This window comes from Impatiens glandulifera, chromosome 9 (genome assembly GCF_907164915.1).
Source record: "Impatiens glandulifera chromosome 9, dImpGla2.1, whole genome shotgun sequence".
Lineage (NCBI taxonomy): Eukaryota > Viridiplantae > Streptophyta > Magnoliopsida > Ericales > Balsaminaceae > Impatiens > Impatiens glandulifera.
This window is the reverse complement of record NC_061870.1, coordinates 11,254,453-11,271,922: the sequence shown is the minus strand read 5'-3', so window position 1 is coordinate 11,271,922 and position 17,470 is coordinate 11,254,453. Positions and strand designations below refer to the sequence as shown.

General features: G+C 37.6%; 1 protein-coding gene across 1 annotated transcript; it reads left to right on the top strand.

The window, feature by feature from the left end:
- Positions 1 to 731: 731 nt before the first annotated feature.
- LOC124915817 (zinc transporter 5-like) lies at positions 732 to 2,849 on the top strand. Its single transcript, XM_047456568.1, has 3 exons — positions 732 to 1,352; positions 2,165 to 2,314; positions 2,544 to 2,849. Exons 1-3 carry the CDS (start codon positions 732 to 734, stop codon positions 2,847 to 2,849), a joined length of 1,077 nt encoding a protein of 358 aa, XP_047312524.1.
- The last annotated feature ends 14,621 nt before the right edge of the window (positions 2,850 to 17,470 follow it).

Below are 17,470 nucleotides of genomic sequence, written 5' to 3'. Positions count from 1 at the left end.
GAGATTTTGTTTTATTTACTTTTATTTATTTTTCAAAAATTCATTATTTAAATAAAAGTCGTTTAAATATAATAAATAAACATAACATATGAAACAAAGAACAAAATTATTATTTAAAAAAACAAAAATTACAACTAATTGGTTCAAAAATTATTGAGAAAAGGGTATTAAAGTTTAGACGAATAACATGTTTTTTAAATTTAATATTCGATATAATGGTAATGACATTGTGAATAAATTTTAACGATTTACATCATTACATGTTCTCCGATCTCTTTTTACATATTATGATTTTTTAATTATGATTTGTTTTTCAAAATTATCATTTAATTTTAATTTTCTATAATTTTGATTTTTTTTTTAACATATCTTTTAAATTAAAAATTCATAAATAAATTAAAAGAAATGATGGAAAATATAAATCACCCCGGCATTATTCTTAATTTATCAACTAAACCTGAAATTTTATTTATTCTTTATAAAAAATAAATTTAAAAACAATACTTTAATAGTTTAATATAAAGAAAATCAAAAAACTCATTCTTAAATTAAACAATATTTTACTTTTATAACTTCTAAATAACTCAAAAAATCACTCATCTAACAAGTTTCTTTTTTTCTTTTTCTTTTTTTAAAATGTTGACTTTATAACCAATTAACAAAGACCTTTATATATAGTAGCCTCAAGCATATACTTAATCTCATTATAACAACATAATTTGCATAGCAAAATGGCCATTTGCAGAATTAACAACATTCATATCTTCTTATCTTACACAATTCTCATCATTCTGCTTCTTCCCAACTTAACGGCGGGCGAATGCACCTGCGAAACAACAACAAATACTGTCCCTAAAACCGATTCTCTCAAATATAAACTCATCTCGATTGCCGCCATCCTAATCGCGGGTGCCATCGGAGTAAGTATCCCCATCCTCGGGAGAAGTTTCGACTCACTACGTCCCGAAAACGACATATTCTTCATAGTGAAGGCGTTCGCGGGCGGAGTTATTCTCGCCACAGCTTTCATCCACATCTTACCCGATGCGATTGATAATTTATCTTCGCCGTGCCTTAAAGAAAATCCGTGGGGAAAATTTCCGTTCGCTGGATTGGTTGCTATGCTGGCTTCCATTGGGACTTTGATGGTAGATTCTTTAGCTCTGGGGTTTTATAAGAGATGGCACTTTAAGAAGGATGGGGACAGACAGATTGTTGATGTGGATATTGTGACGGTTTTGAATGAGGGTCACGACGGTCATGGTCATACCCATTCCACACATGGCCATGCACATGGACCTATTAGTGCACACGCAGAGGATGATCTTATTCGTCATCGTATAGTATCGCAGGTATATATATTAAGAGTAATGATATATACAGTCTTGGTATAGCACCTACCACATTTGGAAAGAATAGAAAATATTTTTCTTTCTCTTATAATTTTTTTAAGATATATTTTCTCTTTATTTACAAATTAGATAGGTACTATACGAAGGTGCTGTATATATCATTACTCATATTAAATGTGTTTTCATACTAAGTTTTTTGAAATGTGATAAGTGTGAGTTAGTCTAGAAACTTTTCACTTATGAAACAAACATTTTATACTATAATAAACTTATATATATATTAACAATTAAAAATATTATTGAAATGTGGAAATGGCTCTAGCCCTATTATTTGTGGGAACAAAATAAGTGATTAGAGAACATACTAAAAATAGGTGATAATTTTTTGTTTTAAGGTACATTTCAATCATTTAAAGTAGCTTATAAGAGTAAGGAAGTTTATGCACCTTTTAATTAAAAAATGTGACACTAACAAATATTGGACAATATATTAAATAAGTCATATGTTAAATTAACATGTCAAATATTTCACATATTAATGTGTAAAATACGTCAATATATTAAATAAGTCAAATAAATGTTAATCGGGGTAGAAAACATGTTAAATGTGTTAATACATTTTAAACAGGTTAAATGGTTAAATGGTTAAATGTACTAAGATTAGAGAGAGAAAAAAAAGTTAAATACCTAAATATAATTTATTTTTATATATGGGTTGCACAATATGGATTGAATTTACATAATTATGAAAACTTAAGAGTTTTCAAAATATAGTTAACTAAATGGGTTTGGTAATGAAAAATGATGATCAGGTGTTGGAGTTAGGTATTGTTGTTCATTCGGTGATAATTGGGATATCCTTGGGAACATCTCAAAGCCCATCCGTCATAAAGCCTCTTTTAGCTGCTCTCACCTTTCATCAATTCTTTGAAGGCGTGGGACTTGGTGCATGCATTTCTCTGGTACCCAACTCAAACACAATTCTTTATATATATAGATGATTAGCTTGACTTTGTTTTTTTCTATCTTTTTTGAAAATAGCTAGTCTTGAATACTCCCCCAAGACTATCAAGATTTTTTTACTTTACGATTGATCTATACCACCTTTCAATCATAAAGATAGATTTATACCTTATACAAATAAAAATATGTGAAAAAATGCATTTCTAATTATTACTCTTCATCGTATAGGCACGATTCAAGTCGTGTTCAATGGCTACAATGGCAGTATTCTTTTCCCTAACGACACCTATAGGCATCGCGATTGGAATTGGGGTGTCTAACATCTACGATGAGGCAAGTCCAACAGCATTGATTGTGCAGGGGGTTTTCGACGCAGCCTCGTCCGGAATATTGATATACATGGCCCTTGTTGACTTACTTGCAGCTGATTTCATGAACCCTAGAGTTCAAAACAGTGTCAAACTCCAAATAGGGACAAATATCTCACTTCTTCTTGGCGCTCTATGCATGGCTGTCTTGGCTAAATGGGCATAAACAATGCTCTAATTACTACAAGTGAAAATATCAAATGTGTTTTTTACTTTATTTTTCTATACTAAGTTATCTCCGTGTGGTGTGGGACTGGAATAATAATTGATTTGAGAATGATTTGTTTTTTTTTATCTTTGTTTTATTTGTAATGATCATGATTTATTTATGGGAAACAATATTTATAATAAAGTTATGAGTATTTGTTTGTTGCTAAAATATTTAAGATTTATGTTAAACTTATTAACAGGGCGTCCATCTCCTTTCATAAGAAATGGAACTCGAATTGAAAAGTGGGGCTATCGAAATGGAAAGAATGTAACTAATAAGTACTCACTCTTTATCACGTTGTTTCATGTACACTAGTGAAAAAGGGATCTTTACGGATAAATTATATCGAGAGATGTATACATCTTTCGGTAAAGGTCCCGACATGAAGAAATATTTCGTTATTAGAAATATTTTCTGAGAGGTGTATAAAAATTTCAGTAAAACGTTTTTTACCGAAGGTTTTATTTTAAACTCTCGAAAATACCCCAACCCCCAAACACGAAAATAATTATAAGTGTTGGAATGGGGAAGTAATGAAAGATGTCTATACATCTTTCGGTAAATAATCATAGTAACGAAAGTTATTCGAACATTTTTCGGTATTGAATCTTTCCAAAAACATAGAAAATAATTCTAAGTATTGGGATGGGTATTAGCAAAAGATATATATACATCTAGGGATGACAATGGGGTGGTTCGGTTCGGTGAATGACAATACCATCCCCGTCCCGATCGAGGACAGAGTTTTCCCGCGATGCACCGAAACTGAATAACAATTTAAATTTAAAATATAAATAATAAAATAAAATAATTCATATATTTAGAGTTATAAATTATCAAAATATTAAATACCAAACAAAAACAACATTCAATAATAATAATTTTAAAGTATTAAATACCAAAACAAATAAACTTCCAATAATAATAATGTTTCAAAATATAACATAAACTCTAATAGACTAAATCTCCATTCTTCATCTTCAATGATTAAGATCACATTATATATTAATAAAAAAATATATTAATAAATAAAATGAAGTATTATTATATATTTAATTATACATATTCAATAAAGAAATCTAACCTCCTTCTTCTTATTCTTCTTCTTCTCATTTTCATCATCTCTTACTACATTCAAAAACGACCTAGTAGGCTAGTACCATGTTCAATTGGCACTAATAACATTAGATTCTACATTCATAAAAAAAAGAATATTAATAAATAACAAGACAAGACAATTTTCTTGATTAATAACATCATAAAAATATTATACATGAATATAATAGCAAAAGAAAATTATCGAACACAAATATTATACAAATTAAATAATAGCGATTTAAACTAATTGTTTATAATGGAAATAAAATAACTAAATTGACCTGAAATCGAAAATATCGTCGTCAAGTCGAGAGAAGATGTAACAGAGATTGTGAAAGACAAAGACGAATATAGAAAACACCATACAAAAAAGATGTGATGCCATATTGTTTATATTGATTAGTAAAAAAATAGTAAAATAATATTAGCAAAGAGTTCAACTAACTTTCAAACTGAAAACACCTTCAAGATTCAAGAGAGAATCATGTATCATGTATCATGTATGTAGAAGAAAGAAGATGTAACTAAAATTAAAATAAATCCTAGAGAGAGAAATGGTAATGAGAATTGAGGAAGATGAGAAGAAGATGAAGAGGTAAAAAGTAAAAAATAATTAGAGATAGCGTGTAGAGGGAAGGAAGATAAAAAGGTTTTCAATAATGAAAAAGAGAAAAATAATGATGACATTAATTAATGATTTCATTAATTAATATATTTTTATTAAATAAATATAATTATATTTTATCGGTTCGGTTCGGGGATCAGTTCGGTGCATGTAAATACCATCCCCGCCCCGAACCTTGGTCAACATATTTCGGGTTTTCCCCGATCCGCCCCGATCCCCAGTCAAAGCGGGGAAAAACCATATCAATCGGTTTGGTTCGGCTCGGTTTCAGTGGGTCGGTTTCAAATTGCCACCCTTATATACATCTTTTAGTATTGGCTCTTTCCAAAAAAATAGAAAATAATTCTAAGTGTTAGGATGGGGTAGTAGAGAAAGATGTATATACATCTTTCGGTATTGACTTTTCCAAAAAATAGAAAATAATTCTAAGTGTTAGGATGGGGTAGTAACGAAAGATGTGTATACATCTTTCGGTATTGACTCTTCCTCAAAAATCTGTGTTATGGTCATTATCGAAAGATATTTAACATATCTCTTGGCATTCCATATTTAAACCGAAGGTTTTGATAAATCTTTCGGTATTGGTTTTTCACTAATTGGTTTTTTACTATCTTGGCTTGTCTAAACTTTTAAGCTAATCAAGTGTGTGTTATTTTTTAAATATAGGGATTGTGTTTAATTTTATAAGTGTATATTATTAATGTGTTTGATTATATAAAGAAGTGTATATGTATGTTTGTGTTTGATGATAATTAGGATGTGTGTAGTGTTTGATTATTAGATGTGTGAGATTGTGTATAATTTTAAAATGTGTGTTCATGTTTTAAAGATATTAAATGTATTAAATTAATGTTGTTCAAGCTAAAAACATTAAAAACAAACAAAGTTAAGTCCAATACCGAGAGATATATTAAATATCTTTCGGAATTTAAGGGCATATACCAAAAGATATGGGTATATCTTTCTGTATTACCCTTAAATATCGAAAGATATTTAACATATCTCTCGGTATTGGACTTCTCTATTTGTTAATCTTAATGATATTTCACTTTATAATTAGCTTGTCTAAACTCCTAAACTAATGAAGTGTGTGTTATTTTTGAAATATAGGGATTGTGATTAATTTTATAAGTGTATATGATTGTGTTTGATTATATAAAGAAGTGTATAATATGTATGTTTGTTTTTTTATAATAATAAGGATGTGTGTAGAGTTTGATTATAAGGATGTGTTGGGATTGTGTAATGTTTTAAGGATGAAATGTGTTAAATTAATATTGTTCAAGCTAATTATAAAGTGAAACACCAATTAGTTTAAAAAATTAAGAAGTCAAATACTGGAAAATTTCTAAATATCTTTCGGTATTGAATAGTAATATCGAAAGATATTTAGAAATCCTTCGGTATTTGACCTCTTCCAGACCACTTAGCTTGAGGTAAAAAATCGAGAGTTTTCTAAATATCTTTTGGCATTACCATCCAATATTTTCATCGTTGGAAGAACTATCCAACTGAAAAATATACAACTTGGATTATAGCAATCGAGTAACGGCTCATTCATCCATTTTGAAAAATTTTCGTAAAGTAGAACTTTTTTACATATAAGATTCAATATTTGTTTGTTATAGTACGTATAACAATGAGTCCCGTGGAGAAACGTATGTCACATATTTTAAGCATAGAGTGAGTAGATTCAGAACCATATCTTATAACTTTATTTTGATTTTACAATTTATGAATACATTTTTGGAATGTATATATAGGTCGCCCAATTAGCATAAGATAATGATATATCAAGAGAGCTTAAGATCTTAGGTGAAGGTTCAACTATGTACTAATGTATGACGACGACCCCATCAGCACCTTCTTAGGATCTTTAGAGCAGGCTTGAAGGACACCCCTTGCCCAAGTAACAATACTGGACGGGTGTGTGCCAGTCAAGGGAAATATGAAGCACAAACTTCTAAATTTTCATTGGAGCCACAAAGGTTGGAATTATGCAAAAAATGGTGGGCGTAAACAGCACAATTAGAAACCAATCGCACCGGAACAGGAGCTTGAAGATAAGTGAACAGACAAAAATAGGTCTAAGAACTTTTGGAATGGTTTGTAGATACAAAAGCTTCCACTAGACAGAACACTTGATTCAAAATGTGAATTGATGATCAATGGATACCTACCCGCGCCTCGCGGTGTGGTTTGATATCCAGACCGAGGTCTGAACTTACCTATAAACAAAAGTGAGAAGAGAAGGGTGATCGACGCCTATTCGACGCATAGTCTCTATAGAAAGAGGTTTTGACGTTTTGCTCCGGTCGACGGTAGGAGAAGATCACCACGACCGTTCCTTGCGTAACAGAACACGTTCCAGAGGGCGCACGAAAATCGATCGAAGGTGTTGGAGGAAGGCAACCGACTTCTAGTGTGGAAGCGCGGTCGCGACGAGAATCCAATGCGATGCGTTTTCTAGTCCGATTAGTATAATCGCAATATATCCCGATTCCTCTGGCCAAATTGAAATTCCTTCAGTCAGATTGTAGAGAGGAAGAGACGTACCTGCAGGAGAAATTTGACATCATTCCGACGTCAGAAGAGTCGTCGACGATAATGTGTCTAGTCGTGTGTGGTGAGAGAAAAAAATCTCCAGAGCGTTTTTTCTCGCTCTAGGCGCGTGGAGTTTTTGTTTCCTAGGATTGTTATGGGACATGCGTGCTCTTCTATTAGTCCTAGCCTTGCTGCCTGTCGACGGCCCCATCAACACCTTCTAAGGATCTCAAAATGGGCTAGAAGGACACCCCTTATCCGAGTAACAATATTGGACGGGTGTGTGCTAGTCATGGGAAAGATCAAGCGCAAACTGCTCAATCTACAAAGGAGCCACAGAGTTTGGAATTTTGTTGTAAAGGGTGGTTGGGCGCAAACAGCACGATTGGAAACCAATCGCACCAGAACAGGGGCTTGAAGATAAGTGCCCACACAAGAACAAGTCTAAGCGCTTTTGGAACGGTTTGTAGCTACAAAAGCTTCCACCAGACCAAATACTTAATTCAAACTGCGAATTGATGTTCAATGGAGACCTACCCGCGCCTCGCGGTGTGGTTTGATGTCTAAACCGAGGTCCGAACTTACCTGTAAACGAAAGTGAGAAGAGGAGGCGACCGACACTGATTCGATGCCCAGTCTCTATAGAAGGAGGTTTTGATGTTTTGCTCTGGTCGACGGTAAGAGAAGATGACCGTGATCGTTCCTTGCACAACATAACACGTACTAGAGGGTGCACGACAATCGATCGTAGGCGCTGGAGAATGGAAGCCATCTTCAAGTGTAGAAGCGTAGTCACAGCGAGAATTCTATGCGATTCGTTTTCCGGTCAATATAGTATAATCGCGATATCTCCGGATTCCTCTAGCTAAATTGAAATTTCTTCGGTCAGATTGTAGGTGGCAAAGACACACCTGTAGGAGAAATTTGAGATCATTCCGACGTCAGAAGCTTCGACGGCGATGATGTGTCCGGTCGTGTCTGATGTGAGAAAAAATCTCCAGAGCTTTTTTTCTCCCTCTAGGCGCATGGGGTTTTTATTTACAAGGATTGTTATGGGACCTACGAGCTCTTCTATTAGTCCTAGCCTTGCTTCTTGTCAACGGCCCCATCAACACCTTCTTAGGATCTTTAGAGCGAGCTTGAAGGACTCCCCTTTCCCGAGTAATAATACTGAACGGGTGTGTGCCAGTCATTGAAAAGATGAAGCGCAAACTGCTCAATCATCAATGGAGCCATAGAGGTTAGAATTCTGCAGCAAAGGGTGGGAGCAAACAACACGATTGAAAACCAGTCGCACCGAAACAGGGTCTTAAAGATAAGTGCCCAGACAAAATAGGTCTAAGCACTTTTAGAAAGGTCTATAGCTACAAAAGTTTCTACCAGACCGAACACTTGATTCAAACTGCGAATTGATGTTCAATGGAGACATACCCGCACCTCGCGGTGTGGTTTGATGTACAGACCGAGGTCCGAACTTACTTGTAAACAAAAAGTGATAAGAGGAGGGCGACCAACGCCAATTCGACGCCCGGTCTCTATAGAAGGAGGTTTTGACATTTTTCTCCGGTCGACGGTAGAAGAAGATGACCGCGGCCATTTCTTGCACTATAATTCATGTTCTAGAGGGTGCACGACAATCGATCGAAGGCGTTGGAGGATGGCGGCCGTCTTACAGTGTAGAAGCGCGGTCGCGTCTAGAATCCCGTGCGATTCGTTTTTTGATCCGTTTAGTATAATCGCGATATCTTCCGATTCCTATGGCCAAATTGTAGGTGGAAGAGACGCACGTACAGGAAAAATTTGAGATCATTCTGAGGTCGGAAGCTTCGCTGGCGATGATGTGTCCGATCGTTTTGGATGTGAGAAAAAAAATTAAAGAGCGTTTTTTCTCCGTTTAAGCGCGTGGGGTTTTTATTTCCTAGGATTATTATGGGACCTGCGTGCTCTTCTATCAATTCTAGCCTTGTTGTCTGTCGATGGCCCCATTAGCACCTTCTTAAGATCTTTAGAGAGGGCTTGAAAGACACCCCTTGCCCAAGTAACAATACTAGACGGATGTGTGCCACTCATGGGAAAGATGAAGCGCAAACTGCTAAATTTTTAATGGAGCCACAAAGGTTGGAATTCTGTAGAAAATGGTGGACGCAAACAGCACAATTGGAAACCAATCGCAACGGAACAGGGGCTTGAAGATAAGTGCCCAGACAAGAATAGGTCTAAGAACTTTTGGAACGGTCTGTAACTACAAAAGCTTCCACCAGACCGAACACTTTATTCAAAATGTGAATTGATGATCAATGGATACCTACCCGCGCCTCGCGGTGTGGTTTGATATCTAGACCGAGGTCTGAACTTACCTATAAACGAAAGTGAGAAGAGGAGGGCGACCGATGCCGATTCGACGCACAGTCTCTATAGAAGGAGGTTTTGACATTTTGCTTCGGTCGACGGTAGGAGAAGATCACTGCGACCGTTCCTTACACAACAGAACACGTTTCAGAGGGCGCACGAAAATCGATCGAAGGTGCTGGAGGAAGGCAATTGACTTCTAGTGTGGAAGCACGGTCGCGGCGAGAATCCCATACGATGAGTTTTCCGTTCCGATTAGTATAATCACAATATCTCCCGATTCCTCTGGCCAAATTGAAATTCTTTCATTCAGATAGTAGGGGGGAAGAGACGCACCTACAGGAGAAATTTGAGATCATTCCGACGTCGGAAGCGTCATCGATTATAATGTGTCCGGTCGTGTCCGATGAGCGAAACAAGTATCTAGAGTGTTTTTTCTCGCTCTAGGCGCGTGGAGTTTTTATTTCCTAGGATTGTTATGGCACATGCGTGCTCTTCTATTAGTCCTAGTCTTACTGCATGTCGACAGCCCCATCAGCACTTTCTAAGGATCTCAGAATCGGCTAGAAGGACACCCCTTATCCGAGTAACAATATTGGGTGGGCGTGTGCTAGTCATGGAAAAAATCAAGCGCAAACTGCTCAATCTACAAAAAGCCACAGAGGTTGGAATTTTTCTGTAAAAGGTGGGCACAAACAGCACGATTGGAAACCAGTCGCACCGGAATAAGGCCTTGAAGATAAGTGCCCAGACAAGAACAAGTCTAAGCATTTTTGGAGCGGTTTGTAGCTACAAAAGGTTCCACCACACCGAATACTTAATTCAAACTATGAATTGATGTTCAATGGAGACCTACCCGCACCTCGTGGTGTAGTTTGATGTCTAGACCTAGGTCTGAACTTACCTGTAAAAGAAAAGTGAGAAAAGTAGGGGGACCAACGCCAATTCGATGCCCGGTCTCTACATAAGGAAGTTTTGACGTTTTGCTCCAGTCAACGGTAGGAGAAGATGACCGCGGCCGTTCCTTGCACCACAGAACACGTTCTAGAGGGCGCATGACAATCGATCGAAGGCGTTGAAAGATGGCGGCCGATTTCCGGTTTAGAAGCGCAATCGCGACAAGAATCATATGCAATAGGTTTTCCAGTCCGATTAGTATAATCGCAATATCTCCCGATTCCTCCGGCCAAATTGAAATTCCTTCGGTCAGATTGTAGGGGGAATAGACGCACCTGTAGGAGAAATTTGAGATCATTTTGACATCGGAAGCTTTGTCGTCGATGATGTGTCCGGTTGTGTCTTATGTAAGAAAAAAAATCTCTATAGTGTTTTCTCTCCCTCTAGGCGCGTGGGGTTTTTGTTTTTAGGATTGTTATGGGACCTTCGTTCTCTTCTACCAATCCTAGTCTTGCTACCTGTCAACGGCCCCATCAACACCTTCTTAGGATCTACAGAGTAGCCTTGAAGGACACCCCTTGCCCAAGTAACAATATTGGACGGGCGTGTGCCAGTCATGGGAAAGATCAAGCACAAACTACTCAAACTTTGAAGGAGCCACAAAGGTTGGAATTCTGCAGCAAAGGGTGGGCGCAAACAGCACAATTGAAAACCAATCGTACCGAAACAGGGGCTTGGAGATAAGTGTCACAACTTAAAATTCATATTTGACCAAACATCTAAGGTCCTAGACAAGATCAAGCACCCAAGAGATTGGAAACTAGGAACGAGGAATTCTAAGATTTAGGACTAAAGAATTATGTGTTAGGACCAAGGAAATATGTGTTAGGACCGAGGAAATATGTGTTTGGACCGATGAAATAAGTGTTTGGACCGATGAAATAAGTGTTTGGACCGAGGAAATATGTGTTAGGACCGAGGAAATATGTGTTAAGACCGAGAATAATATCTTGTCGAGACTTATTCCATGCTTTGTTTTTCCACCACATGCTTAAACATCACATGCTTAGCACACATCATACTTAATACACCTCATGCTTAATACACCTCATACTTAAATACACTTCATGCTTAATACACCTCATGCTTAGCACACCTCATTCTTAGCCACCACATGCTAGGATCTTCCCATGCTTTATTATCTTAACACCTCATGCTTAGCCACCTCATGCTTAGCCACCACATGTTAGGATCTTTCCATGCTATATTATCTTAACACATTATGCTTAGCCACCTCATGTATAGCCACCACATGCTAGGATCTGCCCATACTTTATTATCTTAACACCTCATGCTTAGCCACCACATTCTAGGATCTGCCCATGCTTTATTATCTTAACACCTTATGCTTAACCACCACATGCTAGGATCTTCCCGTGATTTATTATCTTGAGTGTTAAGTATAACCACCTCATGCTTAGCCATCTCATGCTTAGACACCATATGCTAAGAAATGCCCATGCTTTATTATCTTAAGTGTTGAGTATATACACCTCATGCTTCACCCACCCCATACTATGACCAACCTATGACCAACACCCTTAATTAGCAAGTATCCTCCCCATGCAATGACAGCCCATGACCAACACTCTTCATTAGTAAGTTATTCAACCCATGTTATGACAAGGCTATGACCAGGCCTCTTCATTATCAACTTACCCAAACCATGCTATGACAAGGCCATGACCAGCCTTCTTCATTAACAATTACCCACCCCATATTATGACAAGTCTATGACCAGTACCTTAATGATTAAGTATCCACCTCATGCTAGATATTCCCATGCCTTGCAATCTTAATTAGCAAGATAACCAACCTATGCTACCATAACCGACCTTGACTATTTATATATATACTTCATAATGGATTCATTAAATGATATCAATCCATTTCTCTCTTCACTAAGAATCATAAGAACCCTCTAGACCTTGAAGAACAGTCAACCTGTAGAAGCAATTGATGAACAACTATCCTTAGCATCTTCAAAGTATAAGGCAAGCAAACCTTTCTACAATACTCTTTAGAAACCCACACATGGCTATATAATTCATGTGTATTCTATAAATGATGCATACTATTTTTATAACATAATTTCATTGCATATCCATATTTTTAATGATGAACAAAGTATGATTTGTTTTCAAAGGATGATCTTTTTTCTAAAGAAGGGTCTGTTTTCTAAATAATGATCTATTTTCTAAAGAAGGATTTGTTTTTTAAAGAAGGATCTGTTTTCAAAAGAATGATCTGTTTTCAAAAGAAGGGTCTGTTTTCTAAAGAAGGATCTCTTTTCTAAAGAAATGTCTGTTTTCTAAAGAATGGTCTGTTTTCTAAAGAATGGTCTGTTTTCTAAAGAAGGATATGTTTTCTAAAGAAGGATCTATTTTCTAAACAAGGATCTGTTTTCCAAAGAAGGATATGTTTTTTCAAAGAAGTGTATATTTTCTAAAGTATGAAATGTTTTTATGGAATCATAGTAATATTGATAAAGAAATTGACGAATATGGGAGGAAGGCTAACCAACATGAGCTCTGGTAGTCCGATTCTAAAATAATGGTTGCATATTATAGGAATGAGTTTTGAACATGAACTATCAGAATATCTACCCACACAAAATGTGTCTAACCAGGTTGTGGACTTGTAAGATGGACTCCGAAGAGTGCCCTTACAATTATGTGCTCAAAACGGATTCATCACCTTGAGAATCAGCTCTCAAGGTCAAGGGCCAAATATGTGCTCGAGATATATTTGTACAATCACTATGATAAACCATTTTATAAACCAACATATGGATACAAAGAAGTTTTTAAAAGTCTTTTCTATAATCATTTTAATATTTGTTGGGTTTTTAGACTCACTATGTTTGTGTGGTGTAAGTACACAATAATAGTCTTTTTATGACAAGTGAAGGGAGGCTTGGAGTGGGGCAAGGTGCAGGGATGTGTGTGAAAGGAGGGACAAAGACTGAAGACCGAGTACTTTTTAGGATCTAAAACTAAAAGACTGTATTTTTATAAGTAAAGGACTGTATCTTGTTTTTAAAAGACCGAAATTTGTAGCACCACTTCTTTATAAATGATAAAAAGTTTCCGCGTATGTTATTATTTTCCATTAAGTATGTTCACGTTTCAAACATCCCTCACCCGATCTAGGTAATAGGAGTTAGGGTGTCACAATAAGTGCCTAGACAATAACAAGTCTAAGCACTTTTGGAATGGTCTGTAGTTACAAAATCTTTTACTAGACCGAACACTTGATTCAAACTGTGAATTGATGTTAAATGGAGACCGGTTTGATGTCCAGACCGATGTACGAACTTACCTGTAAATGAAAAGTGAGACGATGAGGGTGATCGACGCTAATTCGATGTTCGGTCTATGCAGATGGAGGTTTTGACATTTTGTTCTAGTCAATGGTAGGATAAGATGACCGCGACTATTCCTTGCACAATAGAACACGTTCTAGAGGGCGCACGACAATCGATCGAAGGCGCTAGAGAATGGTGGACGACTTCCGGTGTAGAAGCGCGGTCGTGGCAAGAATCCTATGCGATGCGTTTTCCGTTCCGATTAGTACAATCGCGATATCTCTAGATTCCTCCGACCAAATTGAAATTCCTTCAGTCAGATTATGGGGGTGAAGAGACGCACCTGCAGAAGAAATTTAAAATCATCTCGACGTCGGTAGCTTCGTCGGCGATGATGTGTCCGGTCATGTCCGATGTGAGAAAAAAAAATCTCCAAAGCATTTTTTTCTCCTTCTTGGCACGTGGTGTTTTTTTTCCTAGGTTTGTAAAGGGATCTGCGTGCTCTTTTATCATTCCTAGCCTTGTTGCCTGCTGACGGCCCCATCAGCACCTTTTAGGATCTTTAGAGCAAGCTTGAAGGACACCCCTTGCTCGAGTAACAATACTGGACGGGCGTTTTCCAGTCATGGGAAAGATCAAGCGCAAACTGTTCAATCTTCAAAGGAGCCATAGAGGTTGGAATTTTGCAGCAAAGGGTGGGCACAAACAGCATGATTGGAAACCAATAGTACCAGAATAGGGGCTTGAAGATAAGTGCCCAGACAAGAACAGGTCTAAGCACTTTTGGAACGGTCTATAGCTACAAAAGTTTCCACCAGACCAAACACTTGATTCAAACTGCGAATTGATGTTCAATGGAGACCTACCCGCGCCTTGCGGTGTGGTTTGATGTCTAGACCGAGGTCCGAACTTACCTGTAAACAAAAAGTGAGAAGAGGGAGGAGACTGATGCCAATTCGACGTCGGTCTATATAGAAGGAGGTTTTGACGTTTTTTTTCCGGTTGTTAGTAGGAGAAGATGATCGCGACCGTTCCTTGCACAACAGAACACGTTCTAGAGGGCGCACGACAATCGATTAGAGGCGCTGGAGGATGGCGGTCGACTTCTAGTGTAGAAGCGCGTTCGCGGCAAGAATCTTATGTGGTGCGTTTTCCGATTTGATTAGTATAATCATGATATCTCCCGATTCCTCTAGCCAAATTGAAATTTCTTAGGTCAGATTGTAGGGGGGAAGAGACGCACCTGCAAGAGAAATTTGAGATTATTCTGACGTCGGAAGCTTCACCAGCGATGATGTGTCCGGTCGTGTCCAATGCGAGAAAAAAATCTCCAGAGCGTTTTTTCTCCCTCTAGGCGCGTGGGGTTTTTGTTTCCTAGAATTGTTTTGGGACCTGCGTGCTCTTTTATCGGTCCTAGCCTTTTTACCTATCGACGGCCCCATCAGCACCTTCTTAGGATCTTTAAAGAGGGCTTGAAGGACACCCCTTGCCCGAGTAACAATACTGGACAAACGTGTACCAGTCATGGGAAATATTAAGCGCACACTGCTCAATCTTAAAAAGGAGACACAGAGGTTGGAATTCTGTAGCAAAGGATGGGCGCAAATAGCACGATTGGAAACGAATCGCACCGAAACAGGGGCTTGAAGATAAGTGCCCAAACAAGAACAAGTCTAAGCACTTTTGGAACGTTCTGTAGCTACAAAAGCTTCCACCATACCGAACACTTGATTCAAACTACAAATTGATGTTCAATGGAGACCTACCCACGCCTCGCGGTGTGGTTTGATGTCCAGGCCGAGGTCCGGACTTATCTGTAAATGAAAAGTGAGATGAGTAGGGCGACTAACGCCAATTCGACGCTCGGTCTCTATAGAAGGAGGTTTTGACGTTTTTATCCAGTCGACGGTAGGAAAAGATGACCGCGACCATTCCTTGCACAAAAGAACACATTCCATAGGGCGCACGACAATCGATCGAAGGCGCTGGAGAATGGTGGTCGACTTCCGGTGTAGAAGCGCGGTCACGGCGAGAATCCTATGCAATGCGTTTTCCGGTCCGATTAGTATAATCGCGATATCTCCCGATTCCTCCAGCCAAATTGAAAATTCTTCGGTCAAATTGTAGGGGGGAAGAGACACACCTATAGGAAAAATTTGAGATCATTCCGACGTCGAAAGCTTCGTCGGCGATGATGTGTTCGGTCGTGTCCAATGTGAGAAAAAATTATCCAAAGCATTTTTTTTATCCCTCTAGGCGTGTGGGGTTTATGTTTCTTAGGATTGTTATGGGACCTATTGGGTTAAGATTTTTAATGATGAAGTATGTTTAAATCATGAACACACCTGGTTTTGATAATTTAGCTTAAATAATCAAAAATGGAGAAATTGTTGGGTTACGATTTTTAATTAATTTAAAATTTTTGATTTCGATGATTGATGAAATGGATTTTGATAATAAATGGATAAAACTAATCTCAATAATTATTAGTCATATCAAATATAGAAATATATATTTAGATATTAACATCTTAAGTGGTGTAGTGCTACGTATGCTCGCTTGTCACGCGGGTGACATAGGTTCGAATCTCACCATGTTCAAATTAATAATTGAATTTTTATTAATTTGCAGGCACAACTTAAAGTCAACACACGCTAGCAGACGTCTCAAAGTCAACGCGTAGTCAGACGAGGGCGCCTAACTCTTTTAGACGCGATCTAAAGGGAAGCGTAGTTAGACGATGGCGTCTAACTATTTTAGACGCAGTCTAAAAGGAAGCGTAGTTAAACGAGAATGTCTAACTTGAGCAGATGACGTCTAAGATGAGGCGTCTAAGAAGATGGACGTCTAAGATGATCAGATGAGACGTCTAAGTAGATGGACGTCAAAGATGAGTAGATGGACGTCTAAGATGATAAGATGAGGCGTCTAAGTAGATGGACGTCTAAGATGAGCAAATGGACGTCTAAGATAAGCAGATGGTGACTAAGATGAGCAGATGGTGTCTGAAGGAAGATGAGCATCTAGACAGTTGGTAGTAGAGCTCTCCAGACAGCTGGCAACAGACCTTAACAAATGAATGAAAGCCATGTACGAGGATATTTCCCAATTGCATTTCCAGTACAAGACAAGATCAGAGGATATTCAGCGCACTACCTATTCGGTACGGCCACGATCTAAATACTTAGAGTCTGTTGTACTCTCATACTATAAACGGTCGTCCAACGGACACATGCCACGTGTTCAAAAGGAGGATTCGACCGTTGGTGCTTTTCAAGAATAAATAGTTGCCTAAGGACAACAGACGAATTGTTGGAATCATAATACAGAAGCTGAAGCTCGCTCTCTCTCTCATTGAATCACTAGATTTCTACAAGTTTGATTTCTTGAATCAACTTACTCTCTCTCTAGATATTTTGTTTTCAAGTGAATTTTGTAATTCACTACGTGAAGTTGAGAGATAAGTTACTAGACTATTTGATAGTCATTAACTGTGTGTTGTAAGTTGAACAGAGAGTATTTTGTTCAACAGTGTGTGTGTTAGGAGTTTAGAACAGACGGTCAATTAAGTCATGAGTTTTTAACTGGGTTTGTGTAGTGTGTTCTATACAAACCAAAGCCTTTTAAGAATATCCTTTCAGTTGAGGAAGAAGGGGTGACGTAGGAGGGTTTACTCTGAATATCCATAAAAAAAAC

Excerpts from the sequence above, each read along its gene's own strand:
- LOC124915817 (XM_047456568.1), top strand. The coding sequence starts at position 732 with ATGGCCATTTGCAGAATTAACAACATTCATATCTTCTTATCTTACACA. Across the intron at positions 1,353-2,164 it reads GTCATCGTATAGTATCGCAG|GTGTTGGAGTTAGGTATTGT; the intron begins GTATATATATTA and ends AATGATGATCAG. Across the intron at positions 2,315-2,543 it reads TTGGTGCATGCATTTCTCTG|GCACGATTCAAGTCGTGTTC; the intron begins GTACCCAACTCA and ends TTCATCGTATAG.